Genomic DNA, 19,828 nt, shown 5'->3' with positions numbered 1-19,828 from the left:
TGTTTACATGAGACTTTTTGAGGTGATGCAAGAGACATATATGGTAACCCTTGATGTGGTGTCTTTATGTACAGTGATACCGAATGACGTAGGAATAGAGAGCATCTGCACTTTAAGGGAGATGTTCATGGTTGACTTGCATACTATAGAGCAAGTAAGTCAGCTTTTAAGCATTGTGTTAGAGAGCAATGTTTTTGTTTTTGGGGGAGATCATTATTGGCAGTCTAATGTCATAGCTATGGGCACCTCTTGTGCCAATAGCTACGCCAATCCCCTAATGGCAGTGTGGGAAACCAAGTTTATATTGAAGGGTCCCTATGCAGACAGAGTGCATTTTTAAGGAGGTTTGTGGATGATCTCTTCATTTTGTGGAGAGGAAACACTGAAGAACTGAAAGAGTTTGTACAATATATTAATCAAACCACTACATTTTTGAAGTTTACACATACATATTCTATAAAAACAGTCAACTTCTTAATGTTGAAAAGAAACATGATGGCATTGTGGTCACTCGTCTGCATAAGAAAGAATGCCATGTTAAACCATTTGTTAGCCAAAGATAGTATGCATCCCCCCATATATTTTTCGAAATGTCATTCAGAACCAGTTTTATAGAGCTTCAAGACTGAATATGACATGAAGATTTTGTTCATTAAGTTGAGCAAGCATGTAGTGATTTATTAGAAAGGGGATATCACATTAATGATATACAGGACAGCATCAAGGAAGTGAGTAAACATAGATGTTTAAAGGGTAAGCCATATTTTTCTAGGAGTGAAGACTTTAGAGAAGGACACAGTAATGGGCAGAAAGATAATATCAGAAAAAAGAAACAACTAAAATATTCTATCTAAAGATGCATGGATATATAAGAATGTGATAGAGAAACACTGGAATATATTGAGACTAGATAAGAGCATTAGTAGTTTAATAGATGTGAAACGCAAGTATTCACTGAAAAACTATAAATCTTTAGAGAGACAGTTATGTCACCCTAAGGTTAATGATAGGAAGCATGGCCCTACAAGGTCAGCTACAGAAAAAGGTACAAAAAATGTGTCAGATGTAATTTCTGCAAGTATATAGACAGTACTTCTAAGTTTGAACAGCCAGACCAGGTAAAGACATATGAGTGTGACATCAGTGCTACCTGTGAAACAGAGCACCTAGTCTATTTGGCCCATTGCACAGTGTGCCATAGTTTCTATGTAGGAAAGATGGTCCGGTCTCTGAAGGAAATAATACATGAACACATTTATGCTAGTCATAAAAAGAACAAAGTGAATGCTTTGGCTAGACACACTATTAATAATGATATAGAACACATCTTTAAATTTTTGGTTATAGGGAGAACATATGAGCGTATAAGGGAGGGCCTATGGAACATCACTGAAGAGCTTGAAGCTAAGTGGATAGTAAAGACTAAAGGCTGGTAGAGGACATAGATTAAATGAATATATACCCCTGCGTCCTAAGTTAAAGTCTAGGCAGCTTTTTAGGTATGATGTGCTGTGGAATTGTTTGTATAACAAATTACTGACTTCTTGTTACAGGCTTGTATGTGTTTTGGAGAACACAAGTGGAAAATGTAAATATGTGCAGATATAGTCTGTGCTTGTGATTGTACACTGATATGTTATGCAATTTTGAATTATTTAGATTTTATAAATAGGTTTTCAGAAGTGTGCGTGTGTGTGTATATATATATATATATATATATATATATATATATATATATATATATATATATTTATATAGATATATACAGATGTGTGTGTGTGTGTGTGTGTGTGTGTGTGTGTGTGTATGTATATATATATATATATATATATATATATATATATATATATATATATATATATATATATATATGTATATATATATGTATATATATATGTATATATATATATATATATATATATATATATATATATATATGTATATATATATATATATATATATATATATGTATATATATATATATATATATATATATATATGTATATATGTATATATATATATATATATATATATATATATATATATATATATATATATGTATATATATATGTATATATATATATATATGTATGTATATATGTATGTATATATATATATATATATATATATATATGTTTCAGACTTCTAGTCCAGCTAATGGCATGTACCTTGTGGAATGTTGCTTTAAACTGAAAGTGCTTATTCATACTAGAATAATGTATTGGTTGGTTTTAATCATGTGTTCCAAGAGGGTGTATATTTAAAGCAAGAGCTGTTTTTAAAATGTATTAGACATCTGAAGAAGTGGGGTGACCTACAAAAGCGCTTGTGTCGAATTAAGATTTTTATACTGGATTTTACAGCCATCTCAAAGTCCTGGTGTTTTGTTTTTTATTCTGGATCTGTTTTGTGCAGGGCCAGTGAGTTCTAAAGCTTTGGTGGCAGTTTTGTGTATTTTAAAAACTAAGCCTTCACAGGAATAGATGGAGATTTTACCAGCAGGAATGACTGCAAGTAGGAGTGTAGAAAGTAGGCAAAAGGAGATTGATTTTACTGGAGAGAGAATTAGCAAATGAACCAAGGGTTTTGGGGGCAAATAACTAGAGTGAAGATGTTGATGATGAGTAGTAGTTTCTCAACCCATCTACTTTGCACCATGCTGTAAGTTAGAGACTACCTTCCCTACCAGAAAATTCATAGGAGTATAGGTAAAGAGAAAGGGATAGGAGAGTTGCAGTATGAAAGACCAGTTATGTTAGTGCTTTCAGCTGAGTCTAGAACAGAAGTTGTTGTTAAGGATAGTTGGGGCATATAAAATATTGCATGAAAGCTATACGAGTCAATCGGAGGAAATTAGAAAACATTGGAAATAGAGAATGGAAAGGCACTATACAGAGAAAGAAGAGGACATTTGTATGGATCCAGAATATGCAACAAAGTTAGGAGAGTTTATAATTTTTCATAGAATTGTTTGAGTGGTATTTTTTGCAGCCCATACAGATGTCAGAACATTTTTCCTCTTGCTGATAGCAAATGCTGGAGGTGTGAGGATGCAACAAGTTAGCTGATTTCTGACCAAGTAGTCTTAAGAAAATTAAAAAAATGTTGGGGTAATTGGTTGTTACTAATGAAATGATTCTTCTAAGCTAGGATATAGGAACTGAATTGCCAAAACACGGTAAGGTCTTTCTTAGGTTAATGCTGTTTGTGGCAAAAAAGACAATTTCTAGAAACTGGAAATCAAAATCTAAGCCAACCGTAACTGAATATTGTAAAGGTGATAAAAGAACTGGGAGTGGGATCTTTAGAAAAGTAAGAGAGTGCAAATTGCTTAAATGGAATTAGTGTGAATAGTACATGCTGAACAAAATTTAAGGGAAGGCAAGAATTAATTTGTGATGTTGGACTGAAAGAAAATTGTGGAAGTGTATACTGCATGAAATAAAGTAAATGTTTGATAGTTTCTTTTTTTCCTGTATGTATGCCAATGCCACTTTCATGAAAATTGACCTAGCCACTAAAGGCACATCTCAGTGTTTCTCTACAGTCATGAGTTATTAGTAGTAACCAGTCAGATTGTAGGTCGTAGCAGTTTCTGCAGGGTTTGCTGATCTCACTCTACAAGTCAAAGTGAGGCACTTTGTGCTCTTGTCAGAGTAGAACAGCTGGTGCTTCAGAGCAGCAGGAGCTGGCTGAAATGGTTTGCATAGCTCTATGACTGCACTGCTTTCTAGGAGGGGTATGATGAGGCAAGTGTAGGTCATGCTGGAGGGATTAAATCTCTTAGCTGGCCTGGAAGATACCTGGGAAGTTCTTCTGAATGAGCTGTAAGCTTTGGCAGGGAAAAGACAAAGAAAAGTTTGGTTGCTGTGTTTTGTCTTATGCCACTGTGACCCACACTAGTGGAAACGGTGCTTTAGTGGGGCAACTGCTTCTTGTGTCTGTTCTAAAAGTGTATTTGTGGCTGCTGCACATCCCCCCTACACACCACTGCAAAATGCTTTAGCACTGACGTACATTCTAGGCTGTAATGACTCGTCATAACCTAATTCTCATACCCCTGTCCTTTTCCAAGGCAAACTGTTGTACTACTACATATTGAGATCTGTTTCAGGACTTCTGTCAAAATAGGATGGGACTCGTGTGTCAGTACTTGCTATATCTACATGCCGTAAAGGAAGGCTGTTTAAGCAAATCTTACCCCATCAGTATTTCTGCTTAAGGGTTTTATACCTGTGTACATAGTTAAAAAGTAGTGCATTTAGTTAAGAAGAGTTTGGCACAGTAAGTTATTTTTACTGAAATTTGTTTTCAGCAAATTTATTTTGTTTGGCTAAGTAGGCTGGTCCAGGATACTTTCAACCACAACCTAGACCATCTGGTTTAGAAAATGTGTTCAGTAATGCACTTGGATCAATTTATCACAACCAGACTAGTACCAATGTTTAGAACTGGCAAAAATGTATTCGTGTGTGGCACAAAAATATCTGCACATTGCATAAATTGAAGCTATTCACAATAATGTTAACAAAGCCATGATAATGGATGACAGTAGTGATCCTGTCTAAAGTATAGAATTTCACAGTATATACATCTGTGCTTGTTCTAAACTAAGTGCACTATTTTAATATTTGTGCTTGTCTCAAATATCACATGCAAATGTACTGTTTTCTGGAGCTTTTCTCCCTGGGCTTCCATTGAAAATGGGCTACTGGCCCAGTTGGACTATATCCCGGTCAACATATGTAATAAATAAATAAATAAATAAAATACATACATACATACATACATACATACATACATACATAACTTAGTGGTGTAAAGTATAAATGTAATTTCATACAATGCAATCACACATTGTTATGCAGATGTAGTTCTAAAGTTCACTTTAGAAACATTATGCGCACGTTGGTTTAAGTGTAGTGTGTAAGGTCTAATGGACAACTAATGCTGCTGACATGTTTTGTCCCTTTTCACCTTTGTCCATTTAGAATACTTGTGTTTTAGGTTCATATGCTCCTTGCAGCTGAGCGAGCTGTAGCTGCCCAGCATAATTCCTTATTATTAACAGGATTTTGAATGCTTTATGTCCTTATTCGAGAAGCTTATGCACTGAAGAATGTTTTGTCAAAATGAAAACAGATTTTTTTTCCTTTTTTTTTTTTTAATTCTGAAGCAAGTAATTCTGACAATGTAGCTGAGCTGACATTGATACAGTATTAATTAAACTGTCCTTTTTTGCAGTACAATACAGTGAAAAAGTGTCTAGAAGTGGACATTAATGGTGATTTAAAAGGAAGGGTTGAGCTTCTGTTGATGTCATTAAATGAACAGGTAAGGCATTACATTGTGTTTATTTTTTGGATGCGTTAGATCTTCAGTTATTCCAGCTGTTTGTAATTGTTTCCATATTAATGTCAATATTAACAGAGAATGTGCTCCTCACTTAAAAATAATGCAGTCTTTAAATGCCAAAGTTGCCCAAATTCCTCTTTTACTTAGTGGCATATGTAAGTAACTGCAGAGATGGAATCTACTCATGTTGCTTTGATATATTTTTTGTTTTGTTAAGTGGGATAGTTCAGCTAGGCATGGCTGTTGACCGTTTTATGGCTCCTGCAGTAAATGTAAGATGTTCATCGTGTTTCACTGTTGCAGTCATTACACTTGGGTTATCCTGCTGGCAGGCTACCCGCAGTCGGCCTGAATTCCAAAGTCCTGGTCCGGTGTCGGTTGCTGTCGCCTCTTCCCTGACGTCAGTGTGCCTGGGGTATAAAAGATGCAGCCGACGCCATTTTCTCCAGTCTTTCTTGCCGTGCGGTGCCCGAAGCAAAAGCAGTTCGCAAGTGCCGGTTGGCCGACTCCTGAGATTTTCGAAATCGAATTTCAGATCAGAAGTCTTCATTAAAGCTAAGTACCCCATTGGGGAAACTTTTTTCTTGCTCCGGACCGATGTCAGAAAAAGTTAACAATTGTATTTCTTGTGGGAAGCAAATACCTCATAAGGATTTTCATTCTTACTGTATTCCTTGCCTAGGTCCTGACCACGACGTTGCCAGCTGTTGGTTTTGTGCTAGATTTAACCAACGCACTATTAAGCGTCGGTACGATTTTGCCTTTCATTACTTTGGCCGAAGATTTAATTATATAATGCCGTCGGAACAGCCGATGACCGGAGTTTATAAAAAGCGCAAGGAAAAGGAAAAGGACAGGCATCCGAAGTCCAAAACCAATGAGGCCTCCGCTAGGCCAGTCGCCGGTTCTCAGTGAGGAGCTTTTGCAGCCCCTGACACCCGCTACCTCAGAGCCACAGGCCGCTTCCAACTCCCACATGGAGATAACTAGGCCTCTGGATACTCAAGGTATTGGACACTCAGAAACTATTCCCTCAGATGGGTCCAGAGCCGCTGAGCAGGCATCGGCTTCTGAGGGTGTTTTCAGACCTACACAGTTATATGTCAAGCCAACCTCCGCTTCAAAGGCAAAGAGTAAAACAGCTTTAAAGACAAAGAAACAAGTACAGCATTCTCCTGGATAGACTTCCATGCCTAAGAAACAGATGCTTAAAATGGCTGAAGACCTAATTACTTTGATCAGGGGTTCCCATCCCCCTCCTGATAAGAGGCCTATGCATGACACTGAATATGACTCTTCTAATCAGGTTTCCATTTCCTCTGACTCCTCTTCTGAACAGGGATACTCTCTTCCTCCCTATGAGGATTCTGATGCTGGAGAATCTATTCCTTCAGCCTCTCCTCCTGAGGATTATTCTTGTGGGGAATCCCTGCATACCATGAGGGAGCATTTTCACTGGGAGAGCCAAGATTACACAGAATCTAAGAAAAGGCTCAGAGACTTTCTTTTACTACCTCATCACAGACCTCTTGCTATTCCACCTGTTCTAGACATTGTAGATGATGTATTTCAGAGTCCAGCCTGTCTCCTGACTCTTTACCCCCTGCACCTATTAGGCCAGACAGATACTACAGGGTTCCAGATTCTCATAAGTTTCTATATAAAAACCCTGCTGCTGACCTAGAAACTATATCTCAGGGTCCCAGAGAGGTCAAGGCTTCCACTGCAAAAAACCCTGTCCCCTCTGATAGGGATTCTAGGGCACTGGACAGATGGGGGATAAAAGTTTACACTTCTACTACCTTGGCTGTAAGGGCTTTAAATTGTCAGTTTCATATGCTTAAATATCAGCAGTACTTAATGTCACTGCTAAAACAGAAAATGTTGACAAATTCTGAATGTTCTGAAAACAAGGAAATGCAGGATTTTATTGCATTCAGCTGAACAAGTGGGAAAGCATACTTTGCAATGTGGTTTTGATTCACTGGAGGCCTCTTGCAGGGCCGCTGTTACGGGTTCTGTCATTAGAAGGCATGCTTGATTAAAGGAACAGAATCTGCCTGATCATGTTAAAGCAAAATTATTGGATGCTCCATTACAGCATGATACATTGTTTGGTGTTAAGGCAGAAGAGGTGTTGAAGAAAATGGAGGATAAAGTGAAATCTATGCAGACAGTTAAGGATTTCTTACAGGTACAGCCACCCAGATTTAGCAGGAACTGGCCTTCTAAGAACTGGTCCTTTCCTGTGTCAGACAGGCCACAAAGAGGCAGATACAGATGCCCTAGAGGCAGATCCCAGCCCCAAGGCTCATACAGGCCTAAACAATGGGGTGCTTCTACCTCCAAAAGCGGAGAAGACAAATCACAGCCATATAGGAAACAGGCCCAATGATTTTCCTCTGCCAATGCCAAGCACTTATATTTTGTCAGCACCCTTAGGGGGAAAACTAGCACTTTTTTCACAAAATTGGCACATGATCACCCAGGACAAATGGGTCTTGAATATAGTGTCTCAGGGCTACAGGTTCCACTTTCACGCCCTCCCAAAGACAAAAGGTATGCCAGACCTGCCACACAGTCAATGGGCAGAGGCGCAAAAGCAAGTTTCATCCCTCATGGACAATGAGGGCTGTTCAGCGAGTACCACAGCAAGAGCAGGGACAAAGATTTTACTCAAGACTTTTCTTGGTACCCAGAAAGGACAAAGCCTGGAGACCAATACTGAACCTGTCTATTCTAAACACTTTTCTGGACATTCTAAAATTCAAAATGTTGACTCTGCAGCAGCTTCTGCCCATGCTGGGCAAGAAGGCTTGGCTTGTAACTTTGGACCTCAGAGGCATACCTGCATGTCCCAATCAGACAATCTTGCAGAAGATACCTCAGATTCATAGCTGGCTCAATGCACTACCAATTCTCTGCACTGCCCTTTGGCTTATCTACTGCGCCCAGGGTCTTCACAAAATGCCTAGCACCAGTAATTGCATTTTGCAGACAAAGAGGAATCCAAATATATCCTTACTTGGACGACTGCCTTATTCAAGCCGAGAACAAGGACATTCTACTGAAGCACCTGGCATTTGTAAAAAGATTACTAATTTGCCTAGGGTACACAGTAAACGAAAATAAATCAAAACTGGTACCCTCTCAAGAGTTAATATTCCTGGGTGCAAGCTTAAATACAACTGCCCAGATGGCTTATCTCATGCCAGACAAACAAAGGCAACTGATTCCTTACTTCGAAAAGATGGCAACAAAGACAGTTATCTGCAAGAAAAATTCTGCAGGCTTTGGACTTCATGGCATCCTGCATTCTGCTAATTCCATATGCAAGACTGCATATGAGGAAGCTGCAATGCTATCTAAAAAGTGTTTGGACTCAACATTGCCACAACCTGGAAACATTTAATTACCATCATTCCCTGCCTGCAACAGGAGTTTCGATGATTGGTACAGGCCTGTCACCACAACAAGGGACAGCCATTCATTTTACCCACAGCCAAGCAGACACTAACAACAGATGCATCAGATTATGCCTGGGGGCCCCACATGGCAGGAAAATGTATTCAGGGAACATGGCCTGCAAGCCAAATGTATCTTCATATCAATCAAAAAGAAATGCTAGCTGTACAGAATGCCCTGACAGCCTTCAAGAGTCTACTTCATCCAGGGCAACTGCTGATAAAGACGGACAATACTACAGTCATGTGGTACATAAACAAGCAAGGAGGCACACATTCCTACCCCCTCTGCAGACAAGCCATGATTTTGTGGACAATTCCTGCCAGGAAAGACAAATACTCTGACAGACTAACTAAGCAGAAACCTCATGGATCATCACGAGTGGAAACTAGATCCACAAATCTTCAGCATGATAACAAGGAAATGGGGGTGCCCAGACATGGATCTATTTGCCTCCCCTCACAACTGCCAACTACAGAGATTCTGCACAAGGACTTATCACAAACAAGCATGGAAAGTGGATACTCTATCATTCAGCTGAAAAACCCTTACAGTATATGCCTTTCCTCCACTGCCTCTCCTCCCCAAGGTACTCCTAAAGGTCAGACAAGAGAAGCCAAAAATGATACTGATTGCCCCAGACTGGCCACGCCAGCACTGGTATCCAATCCTAAAGAGCTTGTCTCAAATTCCTCATTTACTGACCTAACAAAATAATCAGATCCTGCACAGCCAACTCAGAACCCTAAATCTGGATGTATGGCGGATAATGTAACCATTCAGAACACACCCCTCTCTAAAGCAGTTATGGATGTTATTTTGGAGGCCAGGAGGCCCAGCACCAGAAAATCTTATGCAGAAAAATGGAAGAGATTCTGTGCTTGGAACCAGGCACAAGGAAGTGACACACTTGTACCAAATATTCCTCAGATTTTACAATACCTAACTGAGATGCTGGACAAAGGCCTATCCTTCTCATCAGTTAAGATCCATGCCTCTGCCATTTCAGCTCATTACAATATGGACCCACCTATTTTTTCACATTCACTGCTAAGGCAGTACCTCAGAGGGGCCAAAAACATAAGATCTCCAAGAAGACCTCAATTTTGTCTTGGAAAAGCTCACACTGCCTCCTTTTGAGCCAGCCAATACAGCTGAGATAAAAATACTTATGGAAAACAGCTCTGTTCCTAGCAATAACCTCAGCAAGAAGAGTCCCAGAGTTACAGGCATTAATGGCTGTGGAACCTTTTATTATTTTCCATCTGGACAGGGTTTCTATAAGGACAAACCCAACATTTATGCCTAAGGTAGTGCCCAGTGTGGCTCTTAACCAAACCATTCATTTACCTACCTTTAATCCAAACCAACAGAATAAGGGGGAGAGACTTCTGCATTCTTTAGACATACACAGACAGCTACGCTTCTTCTTGGACAAAACTAAAGCTTTCAGAAAGACTGAGCAACTCTTAGTGACATATGCTGCAGGATCATAAGGAAAAACTATTTCAAAGCAGACTATTTCAAAATGGATAGGCCACTGCATTCGTTTCTGCTATTCACAACGTGGCAAATCAGTGCCTAAGGGCATTAGGCCACATTCAACCAGAGCAGCAACCACTTCAGCAGCCTTCCTCAGAGGAGTACCAACCAAGGACATTTTGGAGGCTGCTACTTGGACTTCAGTGAACACTTTTACAAAGCACTACCACTTATCTCTTTACTCTAAATCCAGAGCAGGCTTTGCCACTGCAGATGTTCTTCAAGGATGCATCTGCAGTCCTTACAAATGGGTTGTCCTGTCGTCAGGCAGCCCTTCGGTCGGCCGGATTCCAAAGTCTGGGTCTGGCCTCGGCTGATGTCGCACTTCACCCGACGTCATAGCTGCAGTTATTCGGGTATAAAGGTATCAGCCGACGCCATCTTCCTCAGGCTTTCTTGCCGCGTGGCGCCCGAAGCAGAAGCTGTTCGCAAGTGCCGGTCGGTCAGAACCAGAGATTACTACTACCGAAGACTTCTAAAAAGCTAAGTACCCCGTTGGGGACTCTTTCTTGCCTCAGCCGATGTCAGAAAAAGTGAATAACTGTTTAACTTGTGGGAAACAAATACCTCATAAAGATTTCCACTCTTACTGCTTACCTTGTTTAGGCCCAGACCACGACGTAGCAGCTTGTCTAGCCTGTGCTTCTTTCAACCGGCGGACGCTTAGACGTCGGTCGGAATTTGCTGAGGAGTTTTTCGGCTCCGCTTTTGCTTACATTATGCCGTCGGATACTCCGACTACGCAAATATCTAAAAAGCGCAAGGAAAAGGACCGACACTCGCGGTCTGCGGTTTCGGCCGAAACCGCGGTTAAGCCAACCGCGAGTGTCTCGGTTTCGGCTGAAACAGAGTCCACGGTTCTTCCTTCGGCCGAAAGCTTACCTCCTACCGAGGCCTCATCCAGCATGGCTGAATCTGCAACTGAAATCCCTCCCGCTCTTGCAGGTTCACAGGATTTATCTGATACTATCCCTTTGGATATTTCTACCCCTGCACGTGGAGCTGCTAGGCCACCTGCATCCATGTCGATTTAAGGCCTTTGCCAGGGCTAAAGCAGCAAAATCTACCAAAACTGTGCCTGCTAAGACCCCCTCTCACAGGCCTAGCTCTAGTTCACAAATGCTTAGTCTAGCAGAGGATCTCATTTCTTTGATCCGGGGATCCCAACCACACCCAGACAGGGCCTCTCACCCTTTTCCAGAGAAGAGGCCTAGAGTAGAGCCCCCTGAGCCAGTTTCTTCAGATGACTCCTCTGATGAATCAGATAATTCAAACCCTCCAGAGGGCCCTTTTTCTCCTTATGAGGATTCTGATGCAGAAGAGTCTATTCCTTCTGCCTCTCCGCCTGAGGAATTTTCTTTTGGGGAAACCTTGCATGCTATGAGGGAACAATTTCAATGGCAGGGCCAGGATTTTTCAGACTCTAGGAAAAGGCTTAGAACCTTTTTGCATTTGCCACAGCATAGGCCTTTAGCCATTCCTCCAGTACTTACTGTTGTGGATGATGCATTTATTGATGCTTTTACTGCTCCTGATTCTCTTCCTCCGGCCCCTGCTAAGCCCGATAGGTACTACAGGGTACCGGACACACATTATCATTTGTATAAGGCTCCTTTTGCAGATCCCGAAACTATCTCCCAGGGACCCAAGGCTGTAGCAGCTACCTCTGCCAAAAACCCCCTCCCCTCTGAAAGGGAATCTAGGGCCTTAGAGAGATGGGGTAAAAAAGTTTACACTTCTGCTACTCTTTCAGCTAGGGCCTTGAACTGTCAATTCCACATGATTCAGTATCAGGAATTTATGTTAGACCAGTTAACTAAAAAAACTGTCCTCGGATGAACCATTAGACAAAAAATCTGTTCAGGAAATGGTACATAGCATTCAGCAGGTCAGTAATCATTCCTTAAAATGCGGCTATGATGCACTGGAGGCTTCCTTTAGATCAGCCATGACTGGTACAGTGATCAGAAGACATGCATGGTTAAAAGAGCAGTCCTTACCAGACCATGTTAAATCAAAGCTCCTAGATGCTCCTATGGATAAGCTCAATTTGTTTGGCTCCCCTGCACAGCAGGTGCTGAAGAAGGTGGAAGAGAAAGCAAAATCTGTTCAGACAGTCAAGGATTTCTTGCAGGTCCAGCCTCCAAGGTTTAGCAGGAACTGGCCTTCCAAGAATTGGTCCTTTCCAGACACCTCCAGAGCTCAGAGAGGCAGGAATAGGTGCTCAAGAGGCAGGGGTCAATCCAGAGGTGCCTACAGGGGACGTCAGTGGCAGGCTAACAACCAGCGAGGTACAGCCACAGATCCAGCCACCACCACTTCCACAGGACAATCACAGTGACTTGGCTCTGGCACCGCCTACCAGGGAACAACTAGAAGCACCCTTAGGCGGGAAGCTAGCCTTATTTTCAGTAAACTGGCATTACATCACAGGAGACAAATGGATTTTACAGACAATAGACCAAGGTTACAGGTTTCACTTCCATACTCTACCAAGGAAGAGAGGAATGCCAAACCTACCTCCAAATCAGAAGACAGAAGCTCTAGAACAAATAACTCGCTTACTAAGGATGAGAGCTGTAGAAAGGGTACCATCTATGGAACAAGGGCAAGGATTTTACTCCAGACTCTTCCTGGTACCAAGAAAAGAAAACCAATGGAGACCTATTCTCGACCTGTCCGCTTTAAACATATACCTCATTGTTCCAAAATTCAAAATGCTGACCCTACAGCAACTTCTTCCCATGCTGGGCAAGGAGTCTTGGCTGGTAACTCTAGATCTCAAGGAGGCATACCTGCACGTCCCCATACGACCAAATTGAAGAAGATACCTCAGATTTCTTGCAGGATCAGAGCATTATCAATTCTCAGCATTGCCCTTTGGCTTATCTACTGCGCCCAGAGTATTCACGAAATGCCTGGCATCAGTAATTGCTCATTGCAGGCTTCAGGGAATTCAAATTTACCCTTACCTGGACGACTGCCTGTTACAAGCGGACAACAAAAACAAATTAACAAAAGACTTGAAAAGGGTCATTCATCTACTGCAAGCCCTGGGATACACAGTCAATATAAAAAAGTCAAGGCTGATACCATCCCAAAGGATAACCTTCTTGGGTGCAGAGCTGGACACATCAAAACAAATGGCATTCCTAACAGTAGAAAAACAGGAGCAACTCCCTCTCTACTTCATGGCATTAACAAAGCAGAACCAGCTAACAGCAAGAAAAGTCCTACAAGCCCTGGGTTACATGGCATCCTGCATAATATTGATTCCACATGCCAGACTACATATGAGAAAGTTACAGTGGTATCTAAGGAATTTATGGTCTCAGCACAAGCACAGCCTAGAAACCCAAATTCCAATAATTCCATGCCTGAAGCAAGAATTCCAATGGTGGGCTCAGGCCCGTCAATCAAACAAAGGACTGCCCTTCCACAGCACTCAACCAAGCCAGACCATCACAACGGACGCCTCAGACCTCTGTTGGGGGGGCGCACATGCTGGACAAGTGCATACAAGGCTTATGGACTCAAGACCAGCTGCACCTACACATAAATCAAAAGGAAATGCTGGCAGTAAAACTGGCAATTCAGACATTCAGACCATTTCTTGACAGGGTCAACTGTTGATAAGGACGGACAACACCACAGTTATGTGGTACATCAACAAACAGGGAGGCACACATTCATACCCTCTATGCCGGATGGCAATGGACCTCTGGAATGTGGCCCTGAGCTTCAACATTCAGTTACAAGCAATTTTGTGCCAGAAAAAGAAAATATACTAGCAGACATCCTAAGCAGAACTACCACGGATGCCCACGAATGGATGCTGCATCCGGACATCTTCAAAACCATTACAGGGAAATGGGGACTACCAGAAATAGACTTGTTTGCATCCCCACACAATCACCAACTGAAAAAATTCTGCACGAGGACGTACCACCCACTTGCTTGGAAAGTGGACTCCCTATCTTTCAGTTGGAAAAACCTGACAGCATATGCATTCCCACCTCTTCCTTTGATGCACAAGGTGCTATTGAAGATCAAAGAAGACCGTCAAGGATCATCCTGATAGCTCCAGACTGGCCAAGGCAACATTGGTACCCATTACTGAGGAGTATGTCTCGGGAACAAATATGGCCTCTGCCCCTAGTTCCCTTACTGTTAACACAGAACAACTTCAAAACCCTGCATCCAAACCTGAAAGCACTGCAGCTGGCTGCCTGGAACATTGCATAAGACCAAATAACCCAGATTTATCTCAAAGGGTTAAAGACATTATCTTGGAGGCCCGCAGACCCTCAACAAGAAAAAATTATTCAGCAAAATGGAAAAGATATCTCATTTGGAGTACTGCAAAAGGAGAAAATGTGTCACTGGTAAACATAGCTAACATCCTGGAAAACTTGGCAGAGCTCTTCCACAATGGCCTGTCCTATTCTTCCATTAAGATTCATGCATCAGCTATTTCAGCAGAATACAACTTGGATCCTCCAGTCTTCTCACATCCTCTGCTCAGGCAGTTTCTGAGAGGAATTAAAAATGTAAAACCACCTAGGAAGCCACCATTGCCAGCATGGGACTTGAACTTTGTGCTAGAAAAGTTGACACTCCCTCCTTTCGAGCCAGCAGCAACAGCAGAATTACAGTACTTATCATGGAAAACTGTTTTCCTGCTTGCAATCACTTCAGCAAGAAGGGTTTCTGAACTACAGGCATTAATGGCAGTACAGCCCTTCCTGATTTTCCATCAAGATAGAGTGTCCATGAGAACTAATCCTACTTTTATGCCAAAGGTGGTCTCCAGGGTATCCTTAAACCAAGCTATCCACCTGCCTACATTCTTCCCCAACCCACAGAACAGGGGAGAAAGACTATTGCATACCTTGGATGTACATAGACAATTACGTTACTACCTGGACAGGACCAAGAGCAGTAGAAAAACTGACCAGCTACTGGTAGCATATGCAACAGGAATGGAAGGAAAAGCAATTTCAAAACAGACAATCTCTAAGTGGATAGGAAATTGCATTAGATTTTGTTACTCTTACCATGGGAAGAAAACTCCAGAAAACATCAGACCTCACTCTACAAGGGCTACAGCCACTACCACAGCTTTTTTACGAGTAGTGGCTACCAAAGACATTTTAGAGGCTGCTACTTGGAGCTCCGTGCATACATTTGCCAAGCATTATAATTTACCCTTATACTCCAGATCCTGAGCAGGTTTTGCCACTGCTGTTTTGCAAGGGATCTTAACTACACCATAATCTTATTACTCCTCCTCCCCCAGTTTGGCTATGGTATCCTACCCATTTGTAAGGACTGCAGATGCATCCTTGAAGGACATAGTACAGTTTTGTACCTACCATAAATGTAGATGTCCGATAGGCATGCATCTGCAGTCAGGATTACCCTCCCTCCTTCCCCTCTGAGGTACTCCTAGGGTATTTACCCATCTTCTAGCTAGCTGGGGAATCTATTATGGTGTATTTGTTTGTATATATGTATATACATGTTTATTTTCATTTGCTGTCTCTTATTTGGAAACTTTTGCAATTATCCAAATTTAGCCTTCCTAGAGGGCACCTGGCATCTGGGGCAAGAAACACTGAGGAAGATGGCGTCGGCTGATACCTTTATACCCGAATAACTGCAGCTATGACATCGGGTGAAGTGCGACATCAGCCGAGGCCAGACCCAGACTTTGGAATCCGGCCGACCGAAGGGCTGCCTGACGACAGGACAACCCATTTGTAAGGACTGCAGATGCATGCCTATCGGACATCTACATTTATGGTAGGTACAAAACTGTACATCTGAAGTAGGAGATTCATTTGTCTGCAACCTGTGGGTTATGGATCCGATATCGGATCCGAACCGGCATGGTTTACCAGCTATGGATCCAAGCTCTCAGCTCCTCCCCTCACCCATAATGCCCTGCTCTACCCTCATGACCTCAGATCTCGTTTGCCGCGCATGGTGACCAGATTGTGTTTTTCCAGCTCTCCAGCTAAGTGATATTTTCTTGTAGCTAAGTGCTTAAATTTAAAAAATTTTTGTTAAATTTGTGTGAAAGTGTAAGGTTCCCTATTATATTATTACTTTTTTTAGTGTTTAAAACTTTATTTTAATATCCCTCCCCTCGCTGGTAGCGTAGTGTGTGCTTGGGCCTGTGAGTGGTTTTTTGTTACTTTACTTTTTAGTTCTAGTAACATAGTTTGTTTGCTTTTGGGATGTCTGAGCAGCCCAAAGCTATTTTTTCTAAGTGCTCGAGTGTGGCCATAAGCTTTCCCAGCTGATGGCCACACTCGTGTTAGATGCCTGGGGGTTGAACACCTCACATCTGGATGTTCCATTTGTGCAGGGTTCAACCCCAGGGCTTTGAAGGAGCGGAGGTCCAAGCTTGTTTTGGCGGGTCTCTTGCCGCCGGACTCTGCTCCGGCCTCCGCTCCTTCGGGGGTAACCGTTACCACGGTTGTTCCTTCTCCGGCTCCCCCTCCTCCTCCTGGGACTCAACCTCCCTTTTCTGGTTCGGAGGAGAGGGAAGCTAGGAAGAAGGACCGGAGGGAGAAGCACCATAAGCGGCGGGCCGAGACCTCTGTTTCGGCCCCGCCAGCCAAGCGGGCTTCTCCCCCGGCTTCCTTGTCTGCTGGCTCTCCTCCTCCTCGGCTCCGGTCTCCAGCGTGTTTTTCACCGGGACCCGAGGAGGAGGAGACCCGATCTCCGTCGAGGCTATCGAGGAGGCACTCAAGGCCTACCTCGGTAGCCTCTTCTACATCAACTTACAGCCTGTCGGACGCTGATCTGGACCGGATGATGAGAAGGTTCATCCAGGCCCAGATGCAGATGGGAGTGTTCTTGCCTCCCCCCCCCTCTGGGGGGGAGCTCGACCCCCTTTTTCAAGCCAATTGCTCCTTCTCCGACCTGCTACCCGGGTTCGGAGCAGTTGGAGCCGAGCAGCTTCGGAGCCGGGGGTGGGTCGGCGCCGATAGTACTTGGTACTTCGGATCCGACCCTTCCCTCGAGTGCATCGGATCCGACCTCTCGGAGCCTGGATCCGAGCTTCGGATCCGGGGGGATCAGTGCTCCTTCGGCGCCGTCTGTCGGAGCGCACTGTCCCTTCGGATCCGATCGCTTCGGCGCCGGCTCCGATCCACTCCTCGGATCTGAGGGGGAGCCGATTGTCGGATCCTTTGGTCGAGGTCGGCTCCCCTTCGGCTTTTGATGTAGTGGAGAGGGCCCTGTTGAGGGTCTCCGGACCCCGGCACTTGTTTCGCTCCGTCCGCTCCCTCTGCACTGGGTCAGGCTTCCACCATCCGGCCCTTGGGACAGCCCGCTCCTGTGCCCCAAGCTGTTCCCCTGGAACAGGTTACTGTTGCAGGAGTCCTCTGACAGCCCCCAGAGGATGTTCCTCGCAAGCATGTGCAAAAGGAGGCACATTGACTCCCCGAGTCTCTCACGGAAGACACGGATTTGGAGGAAGGGAAGGCTCCCCACGGTCACCCCGAGGATGTCTCATTTGGAGACATCATGGAAATGCTCCGCATAAGGGGTGGTCTGCCCCCAAGTCTTCCTCGGACGAGTCCGTGTTCTTGGAGGCATTTGAAGCGGGCCCGTCTACCTCTTGGGTGTCCCCTCCTGCCGACCCCCTGGTGGACCTCATTACCACCAGGGCGTGGAAGGAACCGGACACCGTGGAGCCAATCCCTAAAAGGCCCGACCGGATCCTAAGTCCCCCGGCTGACAGTGCCCATTGGAGTAAGGGGCCTCCAGTAGATGCCATGTTGACGGCGGCGGCCACCAAGAGGGAACTTGCTCAGGAGAGTCCCTCAGTCCATCCCCCGAGCAAGGAGTCCCGGATGATGGACCGCTTGGGGAAGCGGATGTTCAGTTCAGCGACCTTCTCGGTAAGGGTGCTGAACTACCTGGCACATGTGATTAGGATGCAGCGCGATCTTATTAAAGAATACGCTGCATCTCCCCCAGAGTCCATGTCGGAGGAGGACAAAGTGCTGCACTCCACCCGCATGGCCACTCTCAGGTCCGTTACCAATACCTCTATGCGGCTACTCTCCCATGCTACGGAAGGCGCCGCTAGAGCCGCAGGGGCAGGTCTAGTTACTAGACGTCAGGCCTGGCTCCGTCATTGCGATTTCTCAGAGCCCTTCAAAGCGTCATTTGCGAACGCCCCCTTTGATGGTTCTGCCCTCTTTGGCAAGACTGTTCGCGACACTTTGACCCAGAGCGAGAAGGACGGGAAGACGCTGTCTGCCGTCGGAATCCGCTTCTCTGCACCCCAGAGGCCCTATTCTAGGAACCAAAAGGGGCAGAAGAAGATGTGGTTCCGGAAGTCGCAGCAATCCCAGCCTGCTCCGGACAACCAGTCCTTCTGTGGCAGAGGAGGACAGGGAGGACGCCGCCCTAGAGGCAGAGGGGCTCCCAGGAACTTCGGGTCCAGAGAACCCTTCTCTGAACGGCCCGTGCAGCAACGCTGAGGGGTTGCCCGGCTGCTCCACTCTGGAGGCAGTCGGGGGACGTTTTTCGTAGCACCTAGCGGCATGGGAGTCCATAACATCAGACCGCTGGGTTCTCCAGATCATATCCAGAGGATACCGTATCCCCTTTCGTCACTTGCCAAAATTGAAGTCCCTCCCCGACGTTCCACCCGGTCAACGGGAGGCCGCTTTGGCAGAAATTGGCCATCTGCTAAAGAAAAGAGCCATCCAGCCCGTCCCCCCAGACCAGATCGGATCAGGGTTCTACTCCAGGTTCTTTTTAGTGCCAAAAAAGACGGGGGATCTAAGACCAATTTTAGACCTTTCTCTCTTGAACCTGGCAGTTCCCAAGGAGAAGTTCCGAATGGTCACTCTGCAATCTATTCTCCCCCTTCTGGGAGAAAATCATTGGATGTGCTCCATAGACCTCAAGGATGAGTACTACCATATACTAATGGACAGGCGCTCCAGGAGGTTTCTCCGCTTCCGGCTGGGAGCCAGTCACTACCAGTTCCGGGTCCTTCCCTTTGGTCTCACCACAGCCCCCAGGGTGTTCACCAAAGTATTAGCAGTGGTAGCGGCCCACCTGAGGCTTCAGGGGGTGCAGGTCTTTCCCTACCTGGATGACTGGCTCCTTACCGCCCCAACAAGGCATCTACTACTATTGGTGCGAGACTCCTTCCTCCATCTTGCTCCCAGTCTGGGCATCACTATAAATACAAAAAAATCCAACCTAGCACCCACGCAGTTCATAGATTTTATAGGTGCCAGGTTAGACACAAGGAATTTAAAAGCCTTCCTCACTGCAGACAGAGTTCAAAATTTGCAGCTCCAGGTGCGGGCCATTCTCCACTCAAGCTCAGTTCCGGCGGAGTTGGTCCTGAGGGCTCTAGGGTCCATGGCGTCTGCTATAGCACTTCTTCCTCTCGCCAGATTCAGTATGCGCATCCTCCAGTGGACAC

At 44.3% G+C, this 19,828-nt stretch overlaps 1 protein-coding gene across 1 annotated transcript in view; it reads left to right on the top strand.

Moving 5' to 3' along the window:
- The window catches only part of PDCD11 (programmed cell death 11), a 1,563,481-nt gene that overhangs the window by 990,892 nt on the left and 552,761 nt on the right, over window positions 1-19,828 (top strand). Inside the window, 1 exon segment of the mRNA XM_044056566.1 lies at window positions 5,245-5,334. Within this exon segment, the coding sequence (XP_043912501.1) occupies window positions 5,245-5,334 (90 nt within the window).

This window comes from Protopterus annectens, chromosome 14.part0 (genome assembly GCF_019279795.1).
Source record: "Protopterus annectens isolate FY-2018-M chromosome 14.part0, PAN1.0, whole genome shotgun sequence".
NCBI lineage: Eukaryota > Metazoa > Chordata > Ceratodontiformes > Protopteridae > Protopterus > Protopterus annectens.
Note: the sequence above shows the minus strand (reverse complement) of the source record. Positions and strands in the feature narration are given on the sequence as shown.